General features: G+C 36.4%; 1 protein-coding gene across 2 annotated transcripts in view; it reads right to left on the reverse strand.

Annotated features, from left to right (window-relative positions):
* Nucleotides 1-22,471, reverse strand: part of INPP4B (inositol polyphosphate-4-phosphatase type II B) — a 763,493-nt gene that overhangs the window by 339,653 nt on the left and 401,369 nt on the right. For both annotated transcript variants that reach the window (XM_047091642.1, XM_047091643.1), the window contains exon 6: nt 821-939. In XM_047091642.1, coding sequence (XP_046947598.1) covers nt 821-939 — 119 coding nt within the window. The remainder of the gene's footprint in view (nt 1-820; nt 940-22,471) is intronic.

Consider the following 22,471-nt stretch of genomic DNA (forward strand, 5'->3'; position numbering starts at 1 on the left):
ATTCCTCATGCAAAACAGACAGGGTTTACAAGTCTAAAAAAATCACGCACAGCTAAGGAGTTTAAAGTATACTTTCTTTAGTCCCAGATATTCAGGTATCTCTTATTCACTAAGTTCATGAAATATGCATGATGAGAACAAAATAATCAAAAGGGAAACACTTCCTCTTTTGAATCTGATCCAATAAAATAACAAGTTTCCTCCCAACACATTTTGAATGTATATTAGTAACAATAAATGTAAATAGGAAATCTCTCATCTGATGAGTAATATTTACACCCTTTAGCTAGAAACATTACAGTTTCTGAAATTAATCATCTACCTTTCTTTGAAAAACATCTTACTTTAAAAAGACACACACAAATAGCAGAGAATATAAAGTTTCCATGGGCAGACAGAAGAACATAGGAAAAAACGAAAAGGGCAAAAACACTTAACTTCTCTAGGTACTTTATGGTTCTCTTTTTTCCCCCAAAAGCAAATATTCATTCCACTTAATTAAAAAAATCTCTATATATTTTTTCCCTACTTGTTGCTATATTTAAGGATTCAACGTGGGATTTTTTTTTCTTTCTATTTACTAAAGAAACATAAGGTCTTTTATGAAAAAGGCAAGTTCTTCTCTCATCTGTTTATTCTGGTAAGTTACCAATGCATGCTTAATAACCTCAGGTATGCTTTCTCAAATGACAGAGGACAGTAACATAGCATAGCTACAGGCCATGGGCTAACTTATTTCAGCTGTTTGCTTAAATCCAGCAAGAGGCTGAGAGAGTGAGAGCAGAGCAGAGAAATGCAGGCACACAGCTCGCTCACTCACCTCCACGATTTCCGTGCTTGAGTATCTTGTCAGACCCTGCTCCGCCGGGTGGATTACTGAGATCTGCACCAGTGTATTCAGCTTCCGATCACGGACAGGAGCCACAAGATCCTTGCATGCTGACAATGACGGAGGAAAGAGAAAGAAAAGAAACTAACACCATGTCTCAGGGAAAACTTCTGTCTGAGTTGGAAGTAAACTTAGCGACGGCGCTGAATGAAATCTCCTGGGACTCAGGCTGATTTTTTTTTTTTTTTTTTTTTTTTTTTTTTTTTTTTTTTTACAGAGGAAGTCCCTTGGAAGTACCTTACAGAAATAGGAAGTCACGTGTTGCAGAGCTGAATTGAGAGTTCATTTCCACTGACAACATTTGCCGCTCCTGCTAGTCTTGACTGCCCGGGGATCCCGGCTCTAATGTGTGACTGTGCACACACAGCTCAGGGACTTGAGGGACTTTAATTAGTCATTAAACCCTGGGCTTTAAATCACACTCCCAGACAAAGTAAGCTGAGTTGGGCTATATCCGGGAAACTTTACGCTGTTCCTTATTGACATTGGCTGGATTGGTTCAAATGTACCAATGCGCCCTTGGTCCTTACCTGTCTATTGGCTAGAGCTGGCCTCCTACAATCATACACAGTGACAGAAACTGGGAAGAGAGGCTACACTACCAAAGCAGCACGCAAGCCACAAGCCAGAGGCAGAGGAGGGGTTAAAAATGCCCTCTGTCTGGGATACCAGCCAAGTCTGGGAGGCAGAAATATGGAATAAGGATGGGTTAATTTTTGCCCAGGGGCCACAAACTAATAACTTTCCTTTGAGACACCAGGCTCATATTACAGACTCTCATCACCATACCATATTTACCTGAATATCTTCTCCTCCCACATATCATTCCCACAATACTGAGGGAAAATCAAAACTACATTCCTTTGCAGCATGTCCAACATCTGTCCCAGTGCTTTCTCCCCTGGCTCTGAAATAGTTTTACTACCTGCCTTTGGGTGGCTAAATATGATGCAAAGGCTCCTCTCCAGAAGGGGTTCAAGTTATGCTCAGCTGAAGGCCTAAGGCGAGCTGGGGGAAACTGGGTTCTAGATCCATGATGACAGTGTGCTGGGCTCTATACCATCCTTACCCCACACTTCTGACAGGTGCTGACTGGTACAGGAAGGGACAGGAGGATGGGTGCATTTAAGCTATGTTGTGTCACCGCGGCAATTTACAGGACCTTCATCCACTGGGACACAGGTACTATGGCTTAAATCCAAAACTTGAAAGCAGAGGAAATTATAAATGTAATTAGCATCTTCCAGTGGCTTACAGATCATCTCATTTATAGCAGCAGAATGGGATAGAGATTTGGAACCAAACAGGCCTGGTTTTCACCCAATTCTAAAAGCTCGGCAATGCTGGGCAAAATATTTACCTCCATAATTCTTCCTGCCAGACTTTGAGATCCTTTTGTTCGTGTATGGTATTTTGTCACGATTTTTCCTTACTTAAACCCCCTCTCTTTAAATGCCTCTATCAATACAGGAGAGCTTAGGAAATCGTGTGTGGAAAAAGTAATAGCTACAATTTAGCCTTCCCTGTTTTTGAGGCATTTTGCTAATTATCTTTTTATTTCTCAAAACAGAACTTGGACTTACTATTTTAGTTTTACATATTGCAAACTAGAGGCTTAGGAATATTAAGTGCTCACATTTACATTAGTAGAACACTGGTGCTTTGTTTACATCTTTCCCCATTAGTTCCATTTCTTTTCTTGCTGTACTGAATTCCTTTCCTGCACAAATAGCACCTACCTTTGGAAGACCCGCTGCCATAATTCTTTACTGTCCCACCCAAGAGATCTGCAGTTTTAGGAAACACTGATGTGAGGTTTCAATGTCAACATAGCTCCGGAAGGAAAAAAAAAAAAAAAAAAAAAAAAAAAAGCTAGATTTAAACTTTCCTGTTCTTTGGTGTTACTTTGATCATTTCCTCTACTTGCCTTACGAATCTGTTTAACTTCATAACTCATTTGCTTGGTTATATGCTCAGGGTGTTCAGCTTTCTCTCCATCTACTGATGTTGACTATACCTGTCTTGGATTTTAAAGCTGAAGTTCGTTTGCTTCAAACATATGCATCTTGCCCTCTTTCTGCCTGCAGCCTCATCTCTACCTTATGAGCTTATGACACGTTTGCTCAAAATGAGTTACTCCTTTTCAGATTTCTTATCAGTGGTGGGCTGTGATTATTTCCCAGAAGCAAGCTGCTATTCTCTCTTTTATGAGAGAAACTCTCAGACTCACTCCTAATAAAAACAGACAAAGTCTTCATTAAACTGAAGTGTTCTCTCCAACCCAATCTGCAGATATCCCAATACTGAAGAAGTAAAAACAACAATAATGGCACTTTGTATTCCTTTATATTCCATATCTTAAAACAAGCACAAAAAACAATAACTAAAGTCATACCTCGGGCAGTACATATCTCTTTTCTTCCCAAAACCCCAGAAGACTTTCTGTTCCCTAATACTTAGGCTGTAAGATATCATGGAAAGACCCTAAGATCAGTCAGAATTCCTGAGCTGTATTCCTAGATTCCTTGTTTACTAGTTATGTGACATTAAGTCACAAACTCTTGAACACTTTATTTCTTCATCTGTTTACCTGTCTCTTGGCATCTGAGAAAGGCTAATGCCTTTTTTATGAATGGACTTTTCTACATAAAGTTTATCAATATCATTATACTAATATTTACCAATATATATCAACATTTACCAATATTTAGTGTTTTATTATTGTGTAAAATGTTTTTTATTGACTCAGTCATATTCAGATAGCTCCTTAAAGCTGTCACCATGTCCAATATTTGTTTGTAAATACAATCCAGTAGGTGAGTCACTGTATTTCATATCATGAAACCCATACACGCCATGGATCTATATATTCTGAAACTGTCCCACTGAACGGGTGATAAATGATGAGTGCTTGGATTTCTTCATGGAGATATCACTCATTTGGTCACTATAAAGTCTAACCTGCATAGGAATTATGTGATAGCCAATAAAGAAGCCTAAAAACTCTGTCAATCTTCCAGATATACTTGCCACAACCCATTACCCAAACAAAACTCTGATCTGCCTACATGGCCTTCCTCAACTCATAAGACTAACAGAGTACAGTACGTTTTGCTTCTGTTGTTCTGTTTTATTTAAGAATTTTTTGAGTCAAATGCATAGTTAATGAATGTCTCCTGCAATCATTAATATATACATATATATATACATATATATATATGAATGATTATATATATAATTATATATAAAGGAATTATTTCTTCCTTTTTACTGGTTTTGTTTTGGACTGAGCTATTTAAAAGTATTCCCAAAGTCCAGAAGAGTTTAAATACACAAGATGCTAATAGGTTGGGATTCAGATGTGCTTGTGTCCATTGAATAGACTTGTTTTATTTTTTACCAAAAAGGGAAAAAAACTGCAATATAGAAGTAATGAGTCTTTTTTTTAAAAAAGCTTATAATTTTAAACTTTTCTTTACAGAAATAAAATAGTTTTGAGCTACTATTTTTTTTTCTGTCAACTTTGTTACAGTAACTAGCAACTTGAGGGTTCACTTTCTATTGCCAGTGTTTTGAATGAGACCCGCGTCTCCTGCTCAGATTTGTAAAGGAGTCACACAGCTCTCACTCTATGGTAGGGAATCCTCGGTAGAAGTGTAAGGATAAAAAATAAATGCAGCATCAATATCTCAGGGGAGGGCTGGGCACTGAGCAAACTGGAAAGCCTCTGCTGTGTTAGCAGAGGGAACCTCTATTCAAATTCATTGCCCAAAGAAATGAAAGCCCACTGTTGCTTGATTTGAGGATCTGTCCAGAGCTTGAAATCCCAGTCACTGTGTAGGCTAAAGTTATAAGAACCATACAACAAATACATCTGTGACTGATTTGGCCTAAGGACCAGAAGTTTCTAACCTATGGTCTAGATGATCAAAGCTACTACTTGAATTCTTAGGAAGACAGCACAAATCATCTTTTGCTCCTTAGTTCTAATATTTGAGGTTCCAGGAGCTAAGGGGGTCAGGGGTCTTCAGAGTTCTTGTTAAATTAAATATTCTCTCTACCCAGAAATACAGTTTTTACAACATAACAGTTTTTGTTTCATTCAGCCATCATTTCTAAATCGTGTCAAGTCTCTTGAATCCATAGAGCCTTTCCATGATTCTAGCCAATTTTAGCTGGAAGCCTAAAACTGTCTCTTGACTCTTCTATCAGAGAGTTCGATCCCAGCAATAATCATCTGAAGCAGAACACAACTGTTGGTTCAAGTGCCTTCGAATTCAGCAGCATTGGCCAAATCCTAACATTCTAAGACCTGCATCAGATATGGAGGCCACAAATAAGCAAAGGTGCCTGCCACAGGCTTTCATGAGAGCAGCAGCATGAGCCACAGGGCAGTGTGAATTCACAGTCGACTTCAAGCATCTACCCCTTTCCCCTTAAGAACTCTTTCTTCTTTGAAGTCAGGTCATTTTTCTTGCTTCACTCCATTTCGTCTCTCTTCTTGCCATTCAGTGTTACTGGCATCTAACAAAGTTTATCCTCTTTCCTCCAGAACAAAGCAATGGCCACAAGCAAAGGAGGCAGGGGCAGGGGACTTTGACAAGAATTTCCACATCTCTATTTTCTGTTCTTACATTAGCAAAAAGAAAGTTAGGCTTAGAGGAGAAACCACACAGTATAATATATAGAACACAGAGGAATGATTTTTTCACTGGAGATAAAACTATTTGAAACCTGGATTTAGTCTAAGGAGTTATGTTACTTTGGATAAATTATCTCTTTGAGTCTCTATTTTCTAATCTGTAGAGTGGACTTAAAAGGACACATTTCATAGATTTGCTATAAAGATTATAGGAAGCAATGTATATAGAATGCTAAGCACATTATATTATTATTATTATGAATATAATTATGCACTGATGCAAAAATGGATTTTATCTATCCAATATTCTTATAGTAGTTATATGCTTGAGATATTCCAGGTTGGTCCTAATTTGGTATAACCATATGGTTCTTCAGTAAAATAATTTTATTAAATTTATAGCTGTGATTTTTTGGTATTTTCTTGTTTTCATATAGATAAAAATGTTTAAAACCTTTTACTGGATTATTTGTTAATTTCCAAAATCATAGGTATCATTAATATGCTGTCTTCTGTGAAAGCAGATGTGGACACTTACACTTGTTAATTTTACCTATGATTAGGAACTTCCAAATAACAACCAAAAATAACAGAAAGCCTTATTTTTTTGTCTGCCAGGCAAATGAGCTACATGTAAATAGTCAACTCACCCTATAAGTAGGCATTTAGCTGGGAGGTAGTGTTCCTTTATACAGAGAGTGATGGCTAACAGGGAGGCATTATCTAATAACTGAGATGCCCCAACAGATTATAGAAAGACTTGCTCTTCTGCTCTGTATACTTCCTTCATCGAAAAAGGAAGACTGCTCATAACTCTTCCTTTTCTTGCAATTAAAAGTAAATGTTGTAGTTAGAACCCAATATAGCCTAATAGAAGCGTACCTCCTCCTCTGTTGAAATCTTAACGATTGTACCCTCTACAGACCCTTCATAGTGAAAATGGAAGAGATAAATCCATGCCACTCAAGGGCAAAAAATGCCAGGGCACAGAGGATGGGGTATCCTGAATAGAAAAGCAGCCTTGTACAAACAGGGCTTTAGAGAAATAACCATCTGGCTTCTAGGCTCCCTCAATAGCACCATTCTTATCTTACTACGGCTAAGAGAATCAGCCACTTCCCCAAAGGCTGTGGGAAAGACTCTTGAGGCCTAGAATACAGTGTTTTATTTACTTCTCAAATTCTTATTTGGTCAGGTTTCTTAAAATGTCACATATATATCTTTCTCCTCGTATTCCAGAAAATTAGATGCCACTAATCAATTGATATGCCAATTTGGGTTATGCTTCCAGTCCAGAAAATTACTGTACTCCATTATATGTTTTCCCAGTTACCATTATATACCAGTGATTAAATTTAAATTATATAAATTTGTAACATACGTTAAAAAATGTATGTAATACTTAAAAAGCATCATAACTCCTCTTTTTATTGCTTTGCCAGTATAATATGTATAACATACTTCCCTGTTTTTAGTCTCTTCTTCCTTTCTGTTCTTTATTCTTCCTTTCTCTCTGGAATGTTAAGAAAGCAATTTTCTGAAGTGTAGGATACAGTTCAGATCCCCTGACTGGATTCAGAAGACAACGCTGCCCCATTTCCAGGGCACTGCAATCCATGATAATTCAATTGTATGCAGTAAAATGGCAGAATGCACAGTGGCGCTGCTTCATAATAATATCCACACAGTGAGAATTTCCTGAGTAGTCAGGATATTCTGTATTCACTAATAAATATTTTCCTAAGGCTACTTCTTAGAAAAATGTGGCTCTATATCATACTGACTGATTTATGGCTATTAATTTATACATTCTATGTGCATTCAGTATTCTTTGTAGAATCTTTTAAGAGTCTTTAATTCATTGACTCTAGCATTATATCTTGTCATCCTGTTCATTTTAGTGTACTTTCACCTAATCAAGTCTAATTTCTGTAATCTTTCTCATTTGGTCTTATCCCTTTTTGTTCTCTTTCCTGCCCTCTCACATTTCCTCTAATACATGTTTCTCCCATCATTCTGAAAGGTGAGGTTGTTGAAGTTGTCACTGCATATTTTTAAGACTTACAACTATTAGGGTCAGGAACACCTCTCTCTGAACCCACTGCAGCTCTTCCTTCAGTTAAGTAACTGTTTTTAAGTCCTTATAGGGATAAAACAAAAAGGTGTTATCTCCCCCTTAACCATTGTGGGGGGGGGATTTTAATTAACACATACTTCCCTGAAGACTACGTGAACCATGCTTAACTGTCAACATAAGCAATATTTGTTGGAAAAGTAAAAAATGTATAAAAGTTGGCACTTTTTTTTTCCTTTTTGGTTTAGTTTGTCTTTTAAGGCAATGTATCAAAAAAAAAAAAAAGTCCCAAATGCAAAATCAAGGCCTGCCTGACTTTTCAAGGGGGATAAGAAAGGGGGATAAGAATATCTACATGACATGAACCAACAGTATTAATTTTAGATTGTTAGAAGGTCAGGGGTAAACAGCAGTTCAGGTTTAAGGTTGGAAGTAAAGAAATAAACCCAAAAAATCAACACACACGTGCATGCACGCTCACACACACACACACACACCCACCCACCCACACACCCACACACACATACACACAGGAAAAAAAGCTATCCTAATGCAAGAATTTTTTAGACTTATTGAAATAATGCTATATTTTTTTGCTCCTATACTACCACCATAAAATACTAATAACATATAAATTTTAAGGTTTTTCTCACTTAAGATAATACATGAAGCATGCAGACAAGATGGGAGTGGAGGGAAACACAATGTACTACATACTAACCATGTGTCAAGTGGCATTGAAAATAAACTTTGCTTGTGTTAGCACATGTCCAGAACAATACCATGCTTGTTGCTGCCTCATAGTTCCACTAAATTCCATATCTATATGGTGTTTTTTACTCATCAGATTTGTAGATCATAACATGTGGCTCAAGAATGAAGCCTGTTATTTATTTATTTATTTATTTATTTATTTATTTATTTATTTATTTATTTATCTTACCAATAGCAGAGAGTATTCAGTAGTCTGAGTTTTTCCCCAATAACGTCATTCTGCTTTGTCTGTTCCTCTGCATGCTCAATGTTGATTTAGCTTTGTTAACAAGAATTTTAAGACTCTCAATATTCCGGTAATAGTATCCAAATAAAACATGAGGAAAGGATGAGCCTAATGCCATGGGGAGGAAGCAGATGATGGAGTGATTGAAGAATATAGGTAATAATTTGCAAGAGGGAATTTAAAAGATTTTGTTATAGAAACATTGCTACAGAATTCTTGCTACACTGAGATTTGAGCACCACTTCTCCTAAATTTCATTACAACTGGTTCACTTATAAATTAAATTGATTTCCTTCATGTAAAAAGCTAAATTCACATTGTTGGGAAAAAGGTCCTGAAATAAAATTTTTTATTTTTCCCCATAACAAAATAATATAAAAATATGCCACCACATTCTATGTGTACCTCTGTGTGTGTTAAATAAATGTGTTGGCCTTTAAAAATTAAAAAAAAAAATGCCTAAAAAGATGAAATTCACTTCCTTAGTGTGGAACATTACACATATGAAAATAAACTACCCACTCAGTACAGATTCTGAATTTAAGTATCATTGAAAAATCTAGAGAGAGAGGGAAAAAAAAGAACCTCTTCCCGGAACAATGGTGCTTTCGGGAAATGCTCTTTGATTGTCTGTGCTCTGGAGCAGTGAAGATGCCAGCTGTACAGAAGACAGCATATTTGCATATAAAAAGAACAAATTTGGTTCAAATGACTGTTGTCAGTACCAGAAGACGCCCATTCTCCAACTTGTCCCCAGCTCCCTCAGCTTCTCTCGTGTCAATCCTCAGAAAATACTATTTTGTCTTGTTTTCATGAATATTACCTAGGTGACTAAGACTCTGTCGTCAAGCAATTGAATTAAAAACAAGTCTGTACTGGTGACTTTTCTAGTCTTGATATCCCACCCTATATGCTGAAAGCCCCAAACTGGCCTGGCATCATCACCTAACATTGTATACAGACTTGGTTCTTTGTGTGCAAGCTCCAAATCCACGTTCCACTTCAGAAACAAGTGCTTGCAGCTTTCTGCTGCTCTTTTCAGCAGGAACATATGTGCTGCTTAAGAAAGGATGAAAACGTTATTCCAAGAATGGAAGCAGGTCCTTCCGAATACTAAAAGAAATATTGTGAATCAGTTAATGGAAATCTGTAACGTTAAAACTAGGATCAGAAAAGTTAGAGAGAACAACATGAAGCCTTTTATCTGCCCAGAGGCCAAGATGACAGCATTTTTCCATGACTATCGATCAGTTCCACATGGGAGCCAATAGGATTCCTATCAGGACAACCATAGAACCTGTCAGTGGATCCAGAAGAGCACGTGTGTTAGTGGGAAGGGTTAGTTACCTTCCCTGTTTTACCCCTGAATCAAAAGATAAGGCCAGTGTGGCTGGTGGAGACAGTTACAGGAGGGGTGGCAGAAAAGTCAGAACCTGAGTCGCCAAAGATGGATGGCTAAGAGAAGTGCACTCAGAGTTGTTGAACTCTAAAGACTCAGAATGATTGATGTCCAGGAGGGATTCGGGAGTCAGAGGACAAATGAAGGAAATAAGGCCTGGAATGCTGCCTTCAGGGGTTGATGGTCTCCTGAAAGAATCCATTTGTTTGGGCAGGAAATAGCAAGCGATCTGGAAAACAGTTGTTCAATCTGGATGTCTATGTACAACACATTGACTCATACATAGTCTGGCTTTCATCAAATCCTGAATGAGCCAATTTTTAGACATGCTTTCCCAAACCAAAATATTTTAGAAGAATTGCATTGTATATATTACACCAAGAGATTTAAATTTTAAAAGGTGGTGCTTAAATTAAGGTAATTTTTTTTAAATTTCAGTAATATTTTTTATAAATGTATTGCACTTAGTATCTATATGTAAAATTAATGGTTTTTTTTTAATGAAATTGCTATCCCTTTAAAACCAAATATTTTACAAGTAGATTAAAAGCATTAAATCAAAGCCTTACATAAATAGAAAATAAGAGGGGGAAAGGGAGAATGAGAGGAATAGATGGGTCTGAGGGGATAGCCTCTATTTTAATTGTCTCCATGTAGAACATCATTTGGGGGAGGACAGTATTGAAGACCTTGAAGAATATAACTCCCCATTTTTCTTGACTCTTGAGTCAATCACATGTGTGATTTTCCTATAGACAAAAGAAAATCTCGATATTCGTGTTTTATGTGCAGCTCTAGGGGTGTCAATTCTCCCATCATGAGATGGTTGACTCACAGGAAATAAAACAGATACAGATAAGCTAAAACTAGAAATGACTAGCAATCCAGGAGACACAGAACAATAGAAAGGAGACAAGTGAGTATGTAGGTGAGAAAGCAAATGTGGGATAACTTGAAGACAGGAAGGGACTAATTATTCACAGCAAAATCCACAAGTTCAACCCCACGTGGAAAAAGCATAGCTCAGACAATTGGAAATAACAGATAGTGCTTCTAGGGGAATCAGAGTTTGAAAGAAACAAAAAAGCAAATTCTTAGAAAAACTGGGATCTCCAGGGAGAACAGTTCAAATCTAAAGCTCAGCAGAGTTCCTGCTAGCTGAATGGAACGCTTCAGGGCCCTAGCTACAAAGGCAGTTTCAGAACAAAGAAGTAGTTTACACTACCCAAATTAAAAAAGAACCACCTCTGTACTCTTCCAGGGCATGTGGTACACTAGGTAAGATAAGAATATGAGATATCTTCTGTTTGAGGGTCTCCTTCAAGTTCTTACTTGCTATATGGAGTAAACTGCTTAAGGTTCCCAGCCATGGATCCCAGTCCTGACTCAGTGACTGGATTTGTTATGGAGTCTCCCTATCCTCATCCTGAAGTGGGGATAGTAACTGTAGTTCTTCTCACTGAGGGTTTGTGAAGATCCAATTAAATATGTGAGAAAAAAAAAAGATTGAATTTCCAACGATGTATGAACATATTTCTCACTTTCATATATATTTGTCAAACACCCTGTGAAATAAGAATTATAACCCACAACTTACACATAAAGAATCAGAGTTTTAGAGAGGGTAAGGGATTAACTGAAGACAATCAACAGATTAATACCATTAAGTGATAACTTATATGTCTAGCACCATTCTTAGTGCTTTAAGTAACTACCTCAGCTTAATCCACAAAACTCCCCAATAAAATTTAATTGTTCAGAGTTACACAGGTAGCCAGTAGAAGAATCAGGATTCAAACGCTCTCAGGATGGCAGCCCAGCCCAGGCTCTCAAACACTGTCCTTGTATTACATTCTCTCAGGATTACATGGTATAGGCTGAAATGTAAGTTCAAATCTCTGGACCCATTCCAGTCCATTTCTACTATTCTAGCTGTCTGTTACACTTTCTGTTATTTGTTTACATATGCTCTTAAAAGCATATCTATAAGAAGATTGCTTTCTTGGGGACACCTAGGTGGCTCAACTGGTGAAGCATCTGACTCTTGATCTTGGCTCAGGTCATGATCTCATGGTTTGAGCCCCACCTCAGGCTCTGCACAGACAGCACCGATCCTGCTTGGGATTCTCTCTCCCTCTCTCTCTGCCCCTCCGTCGTCGCTCACTTGTGTATTCTCTCTCTCTCTCTCTCTCTCTCTCTCTCAAAATAAATACGTAAGCTTTAAGAAGATTGCTTGTTTTATGATGCTGTCATAATAATAGAATCATGAAGTGTGTTTGTGAAGAATTTTAGACATAAAATTCTAAACAGGTAAGCACTCACCAGCTATACAGTCTAGTTACAAAATGTCCTTGTTCAGCTCAGCCTATGACTGATTCCTCCTCTCAGTTCTTTCTAGAAGAACTCCAAGGGCAGTAAGCCTCTACCCTTCCTAATATATAATTTTCTTATAACAAAATATCAATGTTTAAATAATTGTATTTATTGAGAATTTTAAAATGAACTTCTTTCTACAAATAATTGTGTCACAATAATTACAAAACATTTCAAGGGCATATCTAAATATACACATCTATTTTATGAAGAAATATGAGAGGAAAAAAGCAATGGCATCCATGCATGCATTCAATTCATGGATATTTATTAAGTGTCTAAATGTGCCCAGCATGATTCTAGGTGACAGTTTCACAGCAGTGAACAAGAAGTTCCCTATTTTATGGAGCTTGTACGCTAGTGGGACATGAAGTTTAAAATAATAATTTAGTCACAATTTTAAACAGGGTGTTAAATTGAATGTTGAGGAGTGGGGGTGTGGGTCACAAAAAGTTTCTCTGATGAGGTGACATTTGAGCTGAGCTAAAACATACCAAGGAGCCAGTTTGGGGGAACAACAAATGCAAAGATCCAGATATTTGGCTTGTTTGAGAAGCAAAAAGAAGACCAAAGCTGATGAAGAATGAGCTAGGGGATAAGCTTATGTCTGGTGAGAATGGCCTACTTCTCAAGATCCTTGTAGAATGTGGTAAGATATTTCAATTTTATTCTAAGTGAAATGGAAGCTATTGGGGGATTTTAACTAGGAAAGTGAAGAAATCACATTGATATTTTTAAAAGATTATTCTGGCTCTTCTGTCTGGACGTGACTATGCAGGGGCAAGAGCAGATGCCAGGTTCCCATAAAGAGTCCTCTAACTGACCCCGATGAGAGCTGATAGCTGCTTAGAATTGAACAACAGGAGGGGCAAAGGATGGGGTTGGTCAAATTCAGAAAATATTTTAAACATAGGAATTATAGGCTTTGATGATGGATCTAAAATGAGGTTAGAAAAAAAGGGAATTAAAAAAGAGTGATATTTGGGGATTTGTATAACTGAATGGATGGTGATATTTTTTGTGGAGATTGGCATCATGGAGGAATAAAATACCTCCTAGATGAGCAAGTGGAGATATCTCCTAGCCAGTTGAAAATAGGAGTAGGGAGCTCCATGGAAAAGTGAAAGCAAGAGTTACAGGTTTTGAAAACAAAAACCCACAAATGTTTAAAGCCGTGGACTTTCAAGTTGCTAAGAGTGATGACACATTTAAGTTTTGTGAATATTGGGGATAAAACCGATATCCTGAATTTGGACAAGTTTTGACCTGGGGATACCTGTTTTGCTTAAATTGACTTCTGAGACCTCACCACGATAGATAACAGCCAAGAATAATCTCTTGTCCTTGATAAAATAAAAGTAATATGGGAATAAGTGCCAGAGCACTTGAAAAGCTTTGGGCTTTCTCATACTAGGTGTATGACCGTAGGCAAGTCACTTAATGCCTCTGAGAGTCAGTTTCTTCCATTGTAAAATGGGCATAGCACCACCTTTGCCAACTTCAAAAGGTCAAAGCCAAAGTTAGAAGCATTTTGGAAAAGACTGTTTTGTACAGTGGAAACACGAGGGACGTCTCTTTAATACTGATTTCCACCCTACTAGGTCTCTTTTCTTCCCCATGGCATGGCTCCCAGGTGGCCTAGGATACTTTTGGATACCATCTGCTCGACAAGAAGGCTGCCTGATAAATTTCAGCCCCAAAGACAGCAGCATCAGGGGATCTTGCTCCCTCACAACCTCAGAGGCTTTCAACTTGATGCAAAGCAAAACCACCTAATGAACAAAGCCCTTAGGTAGTCCTGATTCCCCAATTACCCATAAGTAGCAACAGATGCTGCAAAGGTATACCTGTTCCAGTGACCAGCCACTGTCAGTAATTAGACAATGGAGGGAAGTAAGCAATGAGGTAAATCACAGAGAAAGAGTAATAAACTAGACGAGGTATGTTGCTCATGGAAAAAAGACACAAATAAAGAAGGTAGAAAGTAAATTTAAAAAAAAATTCTAATTTAACAAATAATTTGCAAAACTTATGTGGAACAATCTGATTTGGCCTATGAAGTTCACCTGGTTAAAGACCTCCTTTAACTGAAGCTCCCATGGAATATTGTTCAGAAAGAAATGTGACAAGAATAGATCTACTTTATCACAACACAATCTAGTTAAATGATACGGTTGCAGCAGATAGGAAGTGGGAAGAGAAGTTTGATTTCTCATTTATTAGTGATGTTACACATCTCAACTTCCTCAAGAGCACCAAACTAGAATCTACACCAGTGTCAGTAAGAACAGGCTACCTTCTAACTTCAGCACACATTAAATCTTGAGACTCTGGAAACCACTACTCACACAACAGCCTGTTAAGAAGCTCTGATTGGTTCATCTTCTCTCTTCTTTCAGTGAAATCTCTAATTATTTCAGCAGTACAAAAACATAATGCAGATCTTAGATTACCTTTTATTGTCTTCTCTCTCCCACTCCTGCACTTTTAATAATCAATCACAAAGAACATGGCCTTTGGAGTTATAATCTATACTCCTCCACTTCCTAGCCTTATGCCCTTGGGCAAGTTACTGAATCCATCTCTGAAACATGAATAGTGGGAAGCACCTAATAGGTCAGCTGTAGAAGCAAAGATAAAAAAAAAATGAAAAGTGTGCAGGGGTGCCTGGGTGGCTCAGTCGGTTAAGTATCCTACTTCAGCTCAGGTCATGATCTTGTGGTTCGAGAGTTCAAGCCCTGCATCGGGCTTTGTGCCAACAGCTCTGAGCCTGGAGCCTGCTTAAGATTCTGTGTCTCCTTGTCTCTCTGCTCCTCCCCTGCTCGTGCTTGTGTCTCTCTCTCTCAAAAATAAATAAACATCAAAAAAAATTTTTTTAAAAAGTGTGCAGCCTAATACCTGGCACCTAGAAGGAGTTCCATAAGCGATAGCAATTATTATGCACAAAAAGACAGTGTTAAGACCTGCTGCTCAAGGAAGAACTTGTTGACTATAAGAAAGTGACTCACCCAAGGATATTTTCAAAATAATACAGCTTAACCACTCAGTAAATGTATGTCAGATACTAGTTTAAGTGCTTTATGTACATTAATTTATTTAATCCTAACAAGCAACTTATAAGGTAGATACTGATGCCCTTCCCATTTTACAGATAAGAAAACAGAGATTCAGAAACACCATGTAATTTTTCTAAGGTCAAGTGGCTAGACGGTAACAAAGATAGGACTCAAATGATTGCAATTGGCTTCTCACTCCCATCTCTTAACTGGTGAGATATTGCCTCCCCACTCAAACTGTAGACTGAAATCTGAGACTGAAATGCAAATCCACTTCTATTAGTTGTCTGTTATTTTTGTTTCTTTGTTTCTGAAAAGGTCTCCTCAAGAGTATTGCTAGTTACCTGATGCTGTCAAAATTGCAATAGCTTGAAGGAAGATGCTCAGGTATGCAAACTCTGCATAGGTAGGCAGTTGTCAGGAGCACAACATGGCTACAGAGTCCACTGTATCCAGCTCAGCATGGTTAAGGCTTCTTTGAGTTTCATCTAATATAGCCCTAAAGCCAGTAAGGCTCAATTGTTGCTGATACCCAAATGCAATTTGCTAGCATTAGACAATGTTTAAAAACTTGTGTTCATCTGGAATTTTAAAATAAGCTCCAAATATATGTGCAATGATTGTAAAATACTGCAAGAGAATTTCTAGAGCCTTAATTTATTTTTGATGTGGGATTATAAGTAATAAAGAGGGATATGTAAATGAGCATTAAGCACATCACCTTGGAAAATGAGCTCTAGGATTTTGTTTCATGAAATTTGCTATTCCTTTTGCTTGAATTGTCTCTTGTGTTCCTTCTAAACCAACTGAAATCCCTCTCATCTTTTCAGGTCTGGTCCAAATGCCACTTCCTTTGAGATGTTGTTTCTGATGCCATAATTATATTTAATTACTGTTTGCTTAGTATTTCCATAGTTGTTGGTGTGTGCCTTTATTTTGCCCTTATCATAGTCTGCCTGGCATTATAGTTGTTTGTCTTCACCACCTCCTAGAAATTTTTGGGAAGCAGGAATCAATAAAAAGGGGATATACCCTGATGATTAAAAGCAGGGGCTTCAGAATCAGACAAAACTCAATTTGGATCCTGACACTGTCACTCAATTTCCATAAGATCTTTGGGAAGTTGACCATTGGGAATTTTTTATGTTTTATCTCTTAAGTGAACATAATGGGAGAGCATGCTCTGCACTCAGACTCCTGGGTTCAAATCTTGGGCCCATACTTTACCTGTTCATGTCTAAGTTTCTTTTCCTGTAAAACAATATGACTAACTAATAAGTGAGCAATTATTCCACAATTAAGTTGTGAAAATGGGGGTGCCTGGGTGGCTCAGTCAGTTGAGTATCCAACTCATGATTTTGGCTCAAGTCATTATCTTATGGTTCGTGAGATCGAACCACACATCCATCGGCTCTGAGCTGACAGCTCAGAGCCTGCTTGGGATTCTCTCTCTCCCTCTTTCTCTGCACCTACACTGCTTACTCTCACTCTGTCTCTCAAAATAAACAAATAAACATTTTAAATAAATAAATGAATTGTGAAACGGAAAGTAATTAATTTATGTAAATGACTTACGACGAAGAATGGTAAATGGATAAGCACTCAATAAATGTTTGTTGTTTTTAGTGTTACCTTGTAGAGTTGTGGTGAGGAAAACATGGCATTCTGTTTGTAAAGAGGTAAGTACCATTTCATAGTATCTTAAATATCATGGATTCTCAAAGAATGGTATCTACCACTGTGCTATTACTGTGATCCCAGCACTTTGCACAATGCCTTGTCTTTAGAAGGTACCCCCCAAATTATTGTTGAGTGGAAAGCAATGTTTTTTAAGGGAAATATCACATTGTAAGAATCAAGATAGTGGTGATCTGTGTTTAATGAAGCAACAAAAAAGGATGAGCAGAGGCCTTATCTAATTCTTAGCAGGTGCTTCTTTTTTTGCTTAAAGATGATCTTACAGCTTATAGGAAGTAATATTTTTACCAATAGATTAAATACAAAAAATATACCTCTGTGCTTGGTATTCCCTTTAGCTGGAACAGCATACCACGTAGAGGGTAAAAAGATACTAAAGAAGATAGACTAAAACCTTCCATTTTTCCACTGGAGCTTTAAAGAAAAAAAGTCAGAGCTTTATAATCATTTATAGAACAAAGACCAGCAGGAATGTAGAAGTGTAAACACAGAAAGGAGCTAGCAAGTTTAGCCTCCTAAGGTGTTTTTTTTTTCTTTTAGAGAAACATACGAAACAATTCCTGATTTATAGCAATTCATAAAGTATGAATGGACCTGACGTGCAGGTTAATGAAGGCCCCAGCCAGCTATAAAAGCTGTGTCTATAAAGAAATGAGACTGTTTTTTATGCAGCTTGTCAGTCTGAGCACATTTTAATACACATTTCAAATTCTGAACACAGAAAACTGATCACATAATTTACACGACTTTGTGTTTTTTGCTTGCTGTTTGGTTTTTTTTTTTGTTTTGTTTTGTTTTTTTGTTTTTGCTAACCAGGCTATTAGAAATATAGTGGCTCTGAGTGTTGTATATAAGTGACAAATCACTGAATTCTACTACTGAAATCAATCATGCACTGTATGTTAACTAAATAAAATTTAAATACAATTAAAAAAAAGATAAAATACAACCATAAAAAAAGATATATAGTTACTTTATATATAAAATCCAAAATCTGTACACATAACCTAATATATGATCCAATAGAAGAACAAAGTATTTAGATTCATCACCTTCCTGGACAAAGCCTTAGCAACAAAATAGGATAACCTCTTTTTGAAAGCCACTCTGATATTTCAAGTAACCTACCTAAGGACATCTTGTCACTTTGCCATAATATAATGTTGTCATAAAATTGAATTTTAATTACTGAATTCTAGAATGGTACACCTCACTTACCTAGTATAGTGGGTTGCATATCCACAAGACTGTTTTTATTTTAATATATTTTAATAAATTATTTTAATTTATTTTAAATTTATATTTTTTAATAAAAAATTTTATTTTCCTGTTACCATAGAAAAAATAGTCTCTACAAGTGGTAAACTTCAATTTCTCTATTTAGTCACATTATGTATGGCAGAACTGGCATGGCTTCCAGAGTGAATGTGAAGTTAAAACACTTGGAATCATTGTGTTTTCTATACATACAACTATTCCAAAGGACCAAGAAATAGAGGAATGAAGAACCCAATTTGAGAACACATTTTCCACTTTCTCTTCCAGGAAGACAAGATGGCTGGCCTTTCTATATGTAGCTTGGTATCTAATGATAAATGAGTATTTATTATGTGCTTTGGTATGTGTGTGTTTTCTGGCGTTGAAGTCTTTATCTTATTCCAAGCACCAAGTGTATGCTTATGATGCTCTCCTGGTCTAGGATGTGATTCCTCCTTTCCTCTTCCTATTTTTAATCCTACAGTCTTCCTTCAAAAATTGACTTTATTTAGTTTTCCTTGCAAAGTCTTTTTTGACTACTCCTCTCTGCACTCATTTGATTCTTTACACAATCTTTTATATTCTTAGAGATCCTAAAAAATCACTGAGCTTTAATTTTTTTGATGTTTATCTTATTTTTTAGAGAGAGAGAGAGAAAGAGTGTGAGTGGGGAAGAGGTAGAGAGGAATAGAGAGACACAGATATGAAGCAGGCTCCAGGCTCTGAACTGTCAGTGCAGAGCCTGACGTGGAGCTTGAACTCATGGACCACAAGATCATGACCTGAGCAGAAGTCGGATGCTTAACCAACTGAACCACCCAGGTGCCCCCAAAATTGCTAAGGTTTTAAAGGTCTTTTAATGATTTCAGGAGTCTTAGTTTGACCTCTCTAATTATACTATGAGCTAATTGAAAGCAAAGAACAGATTTTTACCACTTCAGATATGCCCCTTTTCTTGCTTAGCTTATTCAGGTTATTCATTTTAAAAAATGACACCACCTGATTGTGACATTTATATGAGCACATTGCAGAGATTTGGAAAGCTGTAAGAAAGTATAACAAAGGAAGCAAAATCCTACTAATATGTCATAACCATGATTAAAGATACTCATACTTATTCTTCCAATCTTATTCTTTCATACATACAAAGAGAGTTAAATAAGTAAGGGTCATGTTGTATATGTAGTTTGTTATTCTGTTTTGGCAACATTTATATTCCCTTGTTTGATGAAATATCCCTTTAACAGATGATTTTTATGATTGTATAGTATTCCATCTTAAGACTATATGTTTTACTATAAAAATTAAACAACACATGCTGATCGACTCTGCATTGAGAATAAAATAACAGTGGTCTGCACTTTCCTTCATCCATCCTGAATTTGAGGTATTAGGATAAAAGTCAAGAAATGAGATGATATAATGGACATAAAAAGAGTTAACTGTCTGAAAATGTATTATGATATATGACTACATTGCAGAGATAACAGATGTATTTCTACATTGCCTATTACTGATTTTTATTTATGCTAATTTTCATTATATTACCATAGAAGTTATAGCAGTTGCTATAAGACTTCTCAATTTTAGAGAAAACTAAAAAATAAAGTAAGGCTATGTTAAATTATTTGATCCTTGGATTTGTCTTATTTTATACACTAATAAAACCTACATGGGACGAGTTGATACATTTTCTTTCAAGAGGGAAAAGTCTCTGGAAAAAAAATTATCCCATAATTTTATATATAGATTCTTGAAAGATAAAACAGCTTCACAAAAGGCAAAGGATTAACAATCTGTTAGCTTTGAATCCTATCTCTCCCTGTCTCTTGCTCACTAGAGGCTCAACCCAATCATGAGGGCTGATTCTATTACCCAGGGGTTATGGAGTAAGAGACACTAGAAGAGGCTATGGGACCAGGATGAGTATTTCTTCTGTCTCACAATTGTCATACTCTGACCCTAGCATTCTGGTCATCTAACAGGTGGTCGTCAGTATTCTGCCATTGCTGCTGAGGTTTTGTTTACTTCAAGACAGATCAGCTCATAACTTGGTTTCATTCCTGATCAAACCAGCAACCCAATTCACTACCCTTGAAACCCAGTATTCTCATTCTTATGACCCTTTACCTGCTGCATAAATATTTACTATAGCCAGGGTCTCCTGCTCAGAAAGTTACCTGGATCTTCTATTCAGTATAGACACTTTCCAAACAAGTACCCACTTCCCAAATCCCTTTGGATACACAGAATCCTTCTTTGACTTTTATATCTAAAATAGTCCCTCCATTCCGCAAGTCAATTACCTCTCCCCCAGACATATTCTATATAGTTGTTCTATTTCCTGTATACATAGAACTTAACACTACCTGAAATTATTTACTTACAAGTTTGCTATGCTCCCAATACAAAATGGATGAAAGAATGATTTGTATTGTTAGAACTTTCACTCCAGCATCCGTGTCTTTACATTCCTATCATAATTGACACCGAGATTGTTGCCATGCCTAAAATGTGTCTTTCGATGTGCCCTATATCTGGTCATTGGCCTCCATTAGGTATCAGGCACCAAGGTATAAATTATTTTAAGAATATAACTTCACAGGGTCAAATAAAGGAGTACATGCATACACACACACGTGTCATCTCATGCCATTAATATATATTAATGTATATCAAAATATGTAGTATAAGTTAGTGCCTATTGTTTTGGATTTATGATATGTAGTATCCACATAAAAATATGAAAACATACTCATAAGTATTCTATTGACTTTGGATCTAGTAAATGAAAATATATAAACATTATGAGCATAATTAAGAGCATAAACTTAATAGAAAGTTCCTTTATGTCTCAGGCAAGATTAGTCTTCTCTCTATATTTTCCACAATGGTTTCAAAAGAAATGCACCCAGATTTTAAGAAATGATCTCTCTCATGGGGCGCCTGGGTGGCTCAGTCGGTTAAGTGGCTGACTTCGGCTCAGGTCATGATCTCGCGGTCCGTGAGTTCGAGCCCCACGTGGGGCTCTGTGCTGACAGCTCAGAGCCTGAAGCCTGTTTCAGATTCTGTGTCTCCCTCTCTCTGACCCTCCCCTGTTCATGCTTTGTCTCTGTCTCAAAAATAAATAAACGTTAAAAAAAATTAAAAAGAAAGAAATGATCTCTCTTCTTAAATGCTAACCTAAGCACAAAAATAAAAATAAAAATTTGTTTAAAAATTTAAAAAATTATTAAACTTTAAGAAAATCTTTATTCTCTTCAGTTTTTCATTATTTCTCTTTGTGGAAATAAAAAGGAATCAACACACTTAAAAGAAACAATGATAAAAACACGGATGCAGTCTTTCAGTTGTAAGGGATGAGTTATATAATTTAGATTCAATAAACCACTAGAAGTATAGTTGGTAATGGTCTTGAGATACTCATTTTTCAGTAAATGCTGATCTTGTGCTATCAAGACATTTTTAACCAATTAGTTTGCTCAATTGACTAAGAATCTCCTACCTCATTTACTTGAATAAAGATGTAGAGAACTTCAGCAAGATATAATGATTTCATAATGGCATACAGACATGGCAGAAACAATCCTTAATGGAAAATAACTTATACAAAGCATTATGACACCTAGCAAAATTAGTATAGCTATTTCCCCAATTTAAAGGCAAGGCTATTGGAGTTTTCAATTTATTTGAATACTTTAGTAAAGAATCAGGAATCAAATATCAAAAATTTCATTGAAAAATTAGGTGGAAGAAAAGCCTCCTGCTTTATTTCTTTTTTTTTTTAAAGAATGTTTTTTGTATTAAAATGCGTTGCTTTTTTATTAAATAAATATGCATTCTTAAATAATGATAAAAATATTTAGGAAATGATTATTATTTCATTATTAATTATGAAGTTAACTAGTTAGCAGGTGAAGTGTTAAAGAATTTGTGGGATTTAAAAAAACTAAAAAAAAAAAAAAAAAGCCAAAATATATAGTAAAGCCTATACGGATTTAATTATAATGTCCTTGAAAGAGTAGTTTTTAAAAGTGTTTTTTTTTCTTTTTTCTTTTCTTTTTTTAATAGTACAATTGAGGG

This window comes from Lynx rufus, unplaced genomic scaffold (genome assembly GCF_022079265.1).
Source record: "Lynx rufus isolate CCGP_SWC_20201006 ecotype Redwood Valley unplaced genomic scaffold, mLynRuf1.p SCAF_3, whole genome shotgun sequence".
NCBI lineage: Eukaryota > Metazoa > Chordata > Mammalia > Carnivora > Felidae > Lynx > Lynx rufus.